General features: G+C 38.0%; 1 protein-coding gene across 1 annotated transcript in view; it reads right to left on the bottom strand.

Moving 5' to 3' along the window:
- Positions 1-1,142: 1,142 nt before the first annotated feature.
- Positions 1,143-11,747, bottom strand: part of LOC306854635 (protocadherin-17-like) — a 71,774-nt gene continuing 61,169 nt past the window's right edge. Inside the window, exon 5 of the mRNA XM_079392812.1 lies at positions 1,143-1,969. Coding sequence (XP_079248938.1) covers positions 1,269-1,969 — 701 coding nt within the window. The 3' untranslated portion in view covers positions 1,143-1,268. The remainder of the gene's footprint in view (positions 1,970-11,747) is intronic.

The following is an 11,747-nucleotide window of genomic DNA, read 5'->3' as shown; positions in this document are numbered from 1 at the left end:
TAAGCCCATGTATATTACAACACAACCATATATTAATTTAATAAAATACACAATATAGCTCTTGTACACGTAACAATTTGGCTCAAATGCACAGAAACTGCAGAAAAATCAATAAAAAATATGTAGTTTTGATGTAAACACATTAAATTGGTTACATTTTGTACATTAAAATGATATTGTGTATAAGTGACAATATGAAGGGACATTTCCTTTTTTAAAATCCTTTTGTTTGTTGTTGTTGTTAATGTATTGTTTTTCTGAAATTGAAACAGTGTCCTTTGCAGTTCAATAAATATTTTCAACTGCATTTTCATCCTGTGCGCACCCTCTTTTTTTCTGAGATTAATGGGGTTTTTTTTTTTTTTTACAAAATGTATAAATATTTTCATTGTTATCTGGACACTATACATAAGTTAATATATTTATATATATTTATCTATATGTATATATAGATATGTCTTTTCACAGTTGAGGAAAAATGTCCCTAATATACAAGAGAGTGACTGTTATAACTTAACGTCAGACACGTGGAAAGTCACTTTAAAAGTAGTGAAAAGCTGAAGACAGATGATCACAGAGGACCAATAAGTGAGAATAACAGGTTCACCGTTCTGGAATGTTCCATGTGTACGTATACATAGGGGGAGGAGGACACAGTTTACACGTGACTAGAAATGACATGTGAAGAATGGTTACATTTCATAATCAACCCTCCCCACCCGTCCTAAAGATTCAGGGCCCAACACACCCCCTCCGAGTTTGTTGATATAATTTGCACTTCTTATGCAGATATTACAAAGCCAATAAAAGTTAAAGAGAGTCTTGGTGTGGTCCAACCGTTCCAGGGGCGTCCGATGCACCCCAAACCCTTTTGACTTGCGATTGTCAGAACAAACCATTTCCGTCCACCCCTTCTCCTCCAAAAGTCCCTGTAGGCGATGGGTGGGACGCTCCGTCTGCAGTTCAGTGACAGAAAGATGTCACAGTAAGAAAGAGATTGAAGCTGGTGGGCACTTGAAGAAGAATAAAAAGCTCACAAGAAGCCAGAAGCAGCAACTTCTGCAACTCTAAAGAAATTCCCTTGCCCCCAAAAACACAACACGGCATCCAAACGAACGTAAGCAAACTATTCTTTTGCTCCCTATGTTTTTTTTTTTTTTTTTTTTGTTTTGTTTTTTTGTCCCCATCTGCATCACACTCTCTCAGAGAGCGTCTCGACTTGGTCCGTGTCTCGTCCACTGTAGTTTCTTATGCTCGCAAAGTCCGTTTTACTTTCTGATGTGGGTGTTTTCGTTTCCCCGACAATCCTGCAGCAGTTTGTCGATGTCTCTGACCACCTGGTCTGCGTCCATGGTGCCGCGGCCCATCTCTCCTCCGCCCTGCTCCAAAACGCTGTCCATTTCCACCGCCGTCTCTTGGCTGATCCGTGAACGTGCTTCAGCCAGGACTTTGGCTACGGGGTCGGAGGGAGGCAGCATGGCGTAGCCCTGCTCTTTGTTCTGCTTGTTCGGGGAGATATACTGTCCATCTGGGGGTCTGTAGTGGCTGGTGCTGGGCTTGCCCTCTGCTCCGTCACCCATCCCTTTGGCCGAAGAGCATGGGGAACCTGTACTGCAGCCTTTGGCAGGGCTACATGAAGCAGACGGAACTTCCTGCAAGAGAGGGCTGAGGGCACGTTTGGTCTTTAGGTAGGGTTTAACATTCGCCACAAGGATGGTGTGGTCGCGACGCTCCTTTCCAAATGTGCAGAATGTTTTTTTGCCATTGGGGTTGCACACTGTCTCGTAAGTTTCGGTTTCCACTGCGACTGCCTCCATTCCGGCCGGTACAAAGAGGTTGGTGCGGTAGTCTGAGCCCTCGGCTTGGGGAGTTCCTGCTCCTCCAGCCCCTGCAGGAAACTGGGGCATCCAACAACGGTCAGAGTGACCCAGCACTCGACACTCCTCCGTGCAGTTCACACAATCCTCCTCTGGAAAGAGAGAGAAAGAGAGAAAAAAATATTAATTTGGCTGGAAATTCAATTAAGAAATAACCATGTGCAAATTCTGCCTAATTTTAAATAATCAAGTGAAGTAAAAGGTCATCTCAAATGAACCCAAAGGTTATTCGTCACAAATGAATAAAGCTGTCATCCGTACAAAAACAGATTGTCTTAACGTAACATTTGAGTCAGTGTTTCCTGCACCACTTTTCAGCACAGCTGAATCACCAGAGATATTTTACTGCAGTTGTGAATGTGAGTTTGCAGTCTAAATTTAATTTGGTGAGATAAAAAAACAGTGTACCAGCAAAATGAACAATCATATAGAACAACTAGTTTAATCTGCTTCATGAACAAATGACTCATATCTGCTGGTGCTTTTAATGAATCATTCAAAAAGACTCGCTTTAGAAATGTTATCATGGTTTTCAACTGTGGTGACAAGAAGAAATCTTTATAAAACAGCAAATTTGCATATTAGAATGATTTCTGAAATATCATGTGACACTGAAGACTGGAGAAATGACTGCGAAAATTATAATTTGCCATAACAAAAATAAATTACTTAAAATAATTTTAAAACAGAAAACAGTTATTTTACATTACAACAAATTAGGGGTTAGTACGCCGACATAGTGCAGCGACTCGAGTTCGATTTGAGGTCCTTTGCTGATATCACTCCCCTCTCTCCGCCTAATATTTTCCTGTCAGCTCTCTTCTGTCTTATCCCAAATGAAGGCATAAAAAGCCCATAAATATAACTTACTAAAAGCAAGATTTTTTTTTTCATTTTTTTTTTCACAATATTACTGCTTTGACCTTTTTTCCCAAATAAATAAAATAAATGCAGCCTTGGTGAGCATAAGGGACCTCTTTTAAAAACATCAATAGATCTTACCAACCCAAAACTTGTAAATAGTGATAAATAAATACACATACCACCACCAAGCTAAAACAAAGTCATAAATTCCATAAAAGAAGACTTTCAATGAGGAAAATGGAATCTGGCTAAATAACAGAGTTTTCCATGAAAATTATCAAAAAGATGGCAAAGAATTACCCCATTCTCCCCCTATCATGCTCATACATTCTACAGTACATCCTTCCCTCTCTCCTCACGCCGCCTCTCAGCAGAACAACAACAGCTCAGTTTTGGCAAAAAGTGTGGCGCTGCTATCATAAATTTATGTCACTGGGCTTTGAAGCTATCCCAAAGCAGCCCTGCCATATCACAGAGCCAAGTGTCTACTGCATGTGTATGTGTATGCATCTTCCCTCCTTTCATCTCAGCTCAGAAGAAACCACATTTTGGATTATTGTGGGCTGTTATGATGGTGTGTCAAATGGGTCCAGGATTGTGAAGAGGATAAAAAAATAATGTGTTTTAAAATGGGGAATGAAAGAAAGGGGGAAAAATAATAAGGGAACAAAAGGGAAAACATGAAAAATGAAACTTAAAAAAAGTGAAATGGAAAGTGCAGATACTGTCCTGTGAATAAAAATGCTCAAATAGCTCAGGTAAAGCTGAGACCCGGGTTGTGAACACACGCAAACCTCACACGCCCGTGCCATCGCTTCAATGTGCGTTTGACAAGAGAAGTGCAGTGATTTCAGCAGAACAAACAAAAGTCTTCCATCCATATTTAATAATTTGATGATGTCTGTCTTTTGGGAGACCTCATGAATTTATGAGAGGAAACGTTTTCAATAATCTAGCAGTCATCACTCACCCATTTAAGACCCCCAAAAATGTGTCTGGGAATAACAGATGATAGCGGAAAATGACTTTAGCGCATATGCTGGAAGAATCTTCATTTGTGTTATTGATTTCCCAAACTGCAATTCTCATCAATATTAATCTATCCTTCACCTCAAACAGTGCATGATCAGATTATAAACTTTTTTCTTATGAAAATGTCATTTTGAGCCTTTCCTCGATCGTTTCTTGCTCCATTTCATGTCGTTTCTGTTTTCGTTTTCCTTGAAATGAACAATGGGACACAGTAATTCAAAAACCTTGTTAACGTTTGAGAGCAGTTTGATTTAGAAACAGATCCAGACAGATTTAATTTTCTCTGCATGGCATTTACAATGCATATCCAAATACAATCAGGATATTCAGCTTGAAGAAATGACTATTCCTTTCCTCATTCTGTGAATGTTCATCAATTCTCTGTGATAAAGCGTTCATAGCTAAATTGATATCGGTGTTTACTTTCGCAGAAGTATAGACAATTTGTTTTCTTTCTTTATGCAATGCGCAAGGCTCTGCGTGTATAAATGATGACCACTTGACCTTATTATCATCATTAATCATATTTTAAATTGCTCTTTCAGATGTTTCTCTGCTAAAGGCCAAGCTATGTCATGAAAAATGATCCTCTGCAACTTGGCTCCCGAATCCCTATTGTTCCAGATTTCACTGTGTGTGTCTGGCCAACAAAAGCCTCTCCCTGGGGTTCCCTTCAGTTTGTTTCTGGTCTGTGGGGTTTCTGCTAACCTTGAAGAAGTTTTCAATCTCCCTACCCATTCTCAATGGTAACGGTACACTGCACCTGCATCTCCTGAGGTCAAAATATGTTTTTTCAACACACACATACAAACACATATATAGACATCTGTGGTGCATCTGTGGACCGAGCAGAGGGAAAGCCAGTTCTGTATCGGGCCTAAGACCGAACCTAGGGGGACACCTAGGGTTTTGTGCCATGTATGAAGACTGTTTGTGTATTTGGAGGGTCAGCAGGCTGGTATGTCCTCAGGGACACTTTCTACAAGAGTGTGAGAGGACAGGAGTAAGTACCATAGAAGAGGGGAGAGAGAGCTTGACATTTAGCATGTGGTGCTCTCGTTTTTTGCGAGAAAAAGACAAGGGCTAGTCCTGAGTGGCAGAAACTAGCATGTGTGACAAGGTGAGGAAGAGCATGCTGTCCACTTTAAATAATGAGATCTCCTACGCACACACAAACACATATACACACACACACACACACACACTCACACACAGTGTCCTCTTCAGATCTGCATGGGCTTTGAATCTGAGCTGCTTTGCTAGATTTTGCAGATGTTTATCTTCCCTAAACATAAATTAGCGTGGGTATGCATGCTAAACAGTTTCTCTGTGAGAGTAGGAATATCTTAGTTTCACACTGTCATAGCACCTTTTGATGCAAGACAAAATACACATTCTGTTTGAATATTAAGAGTCAGCACTATATATATATATATATATATATATATATATATATATATATATATATATATATATATATATATATATATATATATATATGTATATATATGTATGTATATATATATATATAAATTAATTCTTTCACAATAAGAAATGTTTTTTAAGCATATTAAAATTATTTTTGACAGTGTCTTCAGTGACTGAAGAATGAAGTAATGGCTACTGAAAATTGAGCTTTGCCATCACAATTTTGATGAACAAATGAAGCCTTGGTGAGTATAAGAGAGATATAAATAAAAAAAAAAACTTTTACCAACCCCAAACCTTCATGTGAAAAAAGAAAACAACAGAAATGCGTTGCTAAGCTAATGAAGCAAATCAGTCTTGCTTTCTCCAGTATGTTCAGAACTGACTGCTCGTTCAATGGAGGCACAATAAAGCACAAATGATCCACACTGACACATCTCCATGCAGCCAGTGAGGAGGAACCAATCCTTCAATAGATTATTCATGCCTGGGCGGAACAGGTGACCTTGAGACTTGGCAGGGTCACCATGACTAACAATAAGACATGTGACACTGGCGGAGGCCACTAATTCGTCGCCAGATCCAAAGCAGGAGGCACGGTGTGAGTTATTGCCACCCCCAACCCTCCTCTTGTACAGTGAGTACACAAGGTTACAAGCTGTTTTGGGGACACTTCATTATAATTGTATTGTGTGACATCCCTGTGTTTTCTTGATGATACAGGCACAGATCTATATATCGAATGGCTCATCGTGAGCTATGGGCTACTCATCGGCCGCTCTGCAGGAATGTCAAATCAACTGGCCAATTATTATCACAAGAAGCACATTCTTGGCTCTGTGCACCATTTACTGGGATTCGCAGACTTCAGTTTCAGAGTGTGAGGCTTCTGCTAGCACAGCGCTCGTCCCACTCATCAAGCTAATGATGTGTGTACAACAAATCTCATTTTACTTTGCGCACAAAGTCCCAAAGGCAGAGCAGCAACTCAAGACGACGTTTATGACAGTCCTAACAGAGGTCACTTATTCACTACTTCATGATTTGTTCTCTGCTGCATCTGGAAAAATAAGAGTTGAGATGTTTTACATTGTCAATATTGTCACATCTGAAAGGGTTGTAGGTTCTGCATGGCTTGCTTAACAATGGATTTAAGATCTGACTATATCAGCACAATCTCTGACATCCTAATTATGCTTTAATTATAATCTTAGAACGAAAGTGATGCTTTCAGCAACAGTGCTTATAGAGGCTAATTTGTCAAATAAAAATTAAAATTAAAATTCTTACAATCATGCAAAATATTGCAAAAATAAAATACAATCAACAAATATACACACACATCACCATAATTCAGATTTTAATGTATTTCAATTACAAATGCAACTGAATTAATGTCATACAATTATAACAATTTTATAAATTATATAAACTACATATTTTAGTTTTTATAATTCATGGTATGATACAAATTCTTTTGATTTCATACAATATATTACAATATAAATTAAATTGTATTTTACTGTACAATCAACAAATGATCACATATATGTATGACTTCACAATTCAGAACACATCACAAACTGAATTGTATTTAATGGAATAAAATAATAAAATATATTTTACAATCTGCAGTCAACAAATATACATGTACATATACAATATACATGTATGGCATAACAATAATTCAGTTTGAAATATATTTTAAGACATTACAAACTGAATTATGTCATACATTTAAAACAATGTTTTTTAAATATAGAATAAATTGTATATAATTAATTAATACAAAATTGAGTTTGAGAATAAAAAAGGTTTTTTTTCAATTAAACTAAATTACAAACTCAATTTTTATGACCATGTCGTGCATATGTGTGCATAATTGGTGACGGCTGTCTTATTTAGATTTATGGTCTACTTTTTAAATATGGAATAAATTTTATTATGGAATAAATAAATTTTTGCCATTATTTTTTTCAAATATATTTTATTTCTTTTTGTAATATAGTGAATGATGACATTTTTTTTTTTCAACTACATTACAAACTGAAATTTTAAGACAATGCCATGCAGGTGTGTATAATTGTTGACTGCTGTCTTATTTGGATCAAGTCATACATTTACAATTTATTAAATGTACTAAATCTATATTACCATATATTACCATTATCTATGACCATATTAATTGGACCTGGAATCACACAATTTAACACTGAGCGCTATCTCAGCAGTCTAATAAGCCAACAGCGAGAGTCGACATAATGAACATAGTCCTCATCTTCACCCTAATTTGATTTTTGCCTAGAGAAACTTCCCTCTGAGCCTGGTGGGTGAGAGAAAGAGTGAAAAAGACAGGAAGGATAATCCAGGCCACTTAAGAGTTTGAAGCCATTTAACAAACACCTCACACTCTCAGTTAAGGAGGAAGCTTTCAAATGCCAGGGTTTCTTTCTTTCCTCACTCCATCTCTCAGAAGAATGCGGGTGGCTGGGTGCTTTATTTGATTCTCCAGCTGGGAAGCAGAATGAGGGAGACAGAAAGAGAGACAGATAGTATATTCTGACTCAGTGCATTAAGGCCTCCTGCCAAATCTTTTATTAGCATCTCGTTTTTCAGTCCCGTCGTTCCGTTTCTCTGTGCTCATTCGACAGTGACCCCTCCCGATCTCAGCACCGCACTACCAGCTTCCTGCCTTCCTTGGTCCACGCTGTGTCTCTCAGCCAACATCAATTTCCTCTCCTCCCTCCTTCTCTCTCTCTCTCTCTCTTTCTCTCAATCTGCTGTACACCACCAACGGGCGCAAACAGGAGGTGACAGTCTAAGACATCAGTTATAAATCTGCCCTTAGGTCATAATTAAGAAACAAAACATCACGAGGCCATAAAGGAGTAAATAAAAATAACGGAAAATAAATATATAATAAATAAAAATATAAATTTATTTAAAATGAACTTTAAATTATATACATAATATCACACACACACACACATATAATATGTATATATATATATATATATATATATATATATATATATATATATATATATATATATATATTATTATTATATATTATTATTATTATTGTTTACTGTATGAAGAATTTTTGGGTAGAATATGTCATAGTTTACGTTATTTTGCAACCTCACTTACATGAATGAACTACAGTGTCCTGCACCCACTAGTGAAAAAAACATATATACAAAAATTATATATCTGGTGTATGTATATATATATATATATATATATATATATATATATATACACACACACTGTATATATATATATATATATATATATATATATATATATACACACTGTATATATAATATTTATATAATATACAAAAAATAGAAGAGCAAAAACAAGTTCAATATTCTGTTGAATGCTATATTAAATATCAAACATGATGTTAGCAGCTAGTTCATGTGGACTGTGTGCACTGGCCTTACATCTGAAAAGGCGTGACATTGGGAGTGATGTGGAGTGAGGGTACATGAGAGGGCACAGTCGCAGTGGGGTGGGGATCGTGAACACAGGCTTTGTGTAGAAAGTGTGATACGGCTGCGCAGCGTGAGCAGAGGAATATCAGAGCGCTCGCACCTGTGCCCTGGCAGACTGTTGGTAGGGCGCAGTTGGTAGGGGATTGAACGCATGTGTGAGTGTGTGTAACGCATGTGTGAGTGTGTGTAGTAGGTCTTGTACCTTGAAGGTACACAGGGCAGCTGGAACAGGCCTCAAGGCTGCGCAGTTGAACTTATCTAGGTCTAAATCACAGCTAAGTGAATGAAGGTTCTTTAAGGGAAAAGGGGAAGTGGTGTGTGGCCAAGTATGGTGACCCATACTCGGAATTTGTGCTCTGCATTTAACAGTCTATGTAGTGAATATACACCTGGAGCAGTGGGCAGCCAATGCTACGGTGCCTGGGGAGCAGTTGGGGGTTCGGTGCCTTGCTCTCACCTCAGTCGTGGTATTGAGGGTGGAGAGAGTGTTGGTTATTCACTCCCCCACCTACAATCCCTAAAAATACATATTATTCACATATGCAGCTCAAACTGTATTGGCCCTACAGCTACAGCATGAAATACTATTTAAACCTATAACATTTTACATAACATTTACCAATTTTATCTCACAATTCTGACTTTTTTTTCTCGCAAATGCAAGATAATATATCCTAGTTCGGACTTTATAAATCGATTTAACTCAACAATAGCAAGTTTGTCAATTCTGAGGAAAAAGGCAGAAGTGTGGGATACAAACTCATGACTTTGAGGTGAGGGAAAAATGAGAATGACGAGTTGATTTTTCTTATCAGAATTGTGAGATACAATCTCGGAATTGCGAGAATAAAGTCTGAATTTTGAAATATAAACTCACAGGTCAAACACTAGGCATCATACACTTTCTGACTTTATACACAGTTACAGAGGAAAAACTGGGAATCATACACTAAATGACTGAGGATCACACACTACCAGACTCACACAGAAACATGCGCCTAATAGCTAGGATACACATAACAAATGAAAACAATTTGTGTTCTAAAATTAGCTCAAAATTTCTGATATCCTCCAACTGGGTGGGATCATAGTCTGTAGCTAAACAATCAGGGTCTGTGACCATCATAAACTATGGGATTTTCTATTAGATTTGTCAGCTCAAATCTGCATACAGGCACTAACTTTCGGCAATTAGCATTAACTTGTACAGACTGTTAATAGGGGCAAATTCTGAGATAGTCTGCAAAAAAGCTTTGTGTTGGTCAGATCGGCGCAAGTCGCATGACCAACTTGAACAAGAGCGAAATCTCCTGTTTCAGCTTCACACAAAACACCAGATAGTTCGGATTCGTATTGGAATGACTGGATTACACCCATAAAATCAACGGTAAATGTGACCGCACTCTTACTTACTAGATTTAAAAAAATGGTTCTTTTAGGAACTGTTCAGTGAATGGTTCTTCCTGGGTTCATCCCTTTATGTGTAAGAGTTTACATACAGTATATGCTGTTTTACCACAGTTCTTTATAGAGACTGCTTTGATCCAAGATAAGTTGGGAGGGGTGGTGTGATGGCAAATACCGATGGACTCTGGGGAGGCTCATCGACAAGCCTCCTGAAAACTGCAAGGGAAAGCGAAGATGCTTTAACTAAGCCAAGGACAAATGTCTTTCGATCAAACGTTCCTTTTCATTATGCATTCTCAGCCGAGCAGCAGGCAGCTAATGCCTGATTAAGTTGCTCTAAGCCGAGGCCTCAGGGTAGGCCACCTCCGGCGTAGATGCTGAAGGAGACGACTCCAAACAAACACACAAAGCCGAATCAATGGCCATAAACATGCCGGACCTCCTTGAAAACAGAAGTTGGCAGAACAAGAAAAAAGTGCAAGGCAGAGAATGGGTGCTGAAGGGAGGAGAGAGGTTAGCGAGATATGTTTTTCTCCTGGCGCAGCAGGGGCTCAGCGCGGGGCTTACGGGCCTTAGCGCTCACCTCCGGAGGAAAGATCTGTTGGCCTTTCAAAGAGAATGCGCTAACCTTCACAACACACACATGAAAGGGACTTTGGGGGTGGAGGGCTGGGGCTACTTTTATGGATTGCTGGATGTGGCATTTCAACAAAGCATGCTCTCTTGGGTGAGTACATACTCTCCTGTGTGGATTCGAATGGGGTGAAATTAATTCCATTATGTGCGGTGTGCTTTTGTGCCTCCCCCGAGTGTGTTTATATGTTTTTCTGGCCGGCAACTAGTTTCTAGAAAAAAGCATCCCAGATGATTTAATTCACCTGCATCATCAGGCTCTTCAGCAGCAAAAGAGGACTTCAGCATCTCAGCATCTTTGATCTCAGTAATCACACCCCCGCTCAGATCTGTCCTCCACACTCTAGACAAGTTTACACACACTTCAGAAGATTGAACTCACATTACAAAATCTGCTCAAGCATATTCTCCTGGCACTGTCTGGATTGATGCACCATTATGCGTTTGTGTGTGTATGTATAAAATACAGAAACAACTGTTAATATGATTTATAAAATATTTTTAGATAGATAGATGAGATTATATATATAATAACTACATTTACAATATTATACTATTTTCAATAATAACAAAAAAAACACAAATAACAATTTCAATATTTAAAATATAAAACTATTATTGGTATTTTTTTGTAAAGTAAATGAAATAATATATAAGTAAATAACACATATGTGAGTGTTTATCTGCTGTTTTGTCATCTTTTGCTGTTTAGCATGAGCAGGTTGGTCATGATATCATTATGTCTGTTTCAATTGTAATTCAATTGTAATATTTTTAGATTTGATATAAAATAATAAGTTAATATTAACAATGAAACATTGACTTTGTTATCAGATTTGGAACCATACACAGCAACTCAGCAGGTGAAGTCTATACTGTGCTTAGCAATATGGTGAATTCATCCAAATAAAAATACAGCCTGCCTGTCAACAAGACTTTGAAAAGTCTTAATGAAACCTTGTACACTCTCAATATTTGTGTATAGGACTTAGGGGTGTATAGGGGT

This window comes from Barbus barbus (genome assembly GCF_936440315.1).
Source record: "Barbus barbus genome assembly, chromosome: 35".
Classification (NCBI taxonomy): domain Eukaryota; kingdom Metazoa; phylum Chordata; class Actinopteri; order Cypriniformes; family Cyprinidae; genus Barbus; species Barbus barbus.
This window is presented reverse-complemented; position numbering and strand designations above follow the sequence as displayed.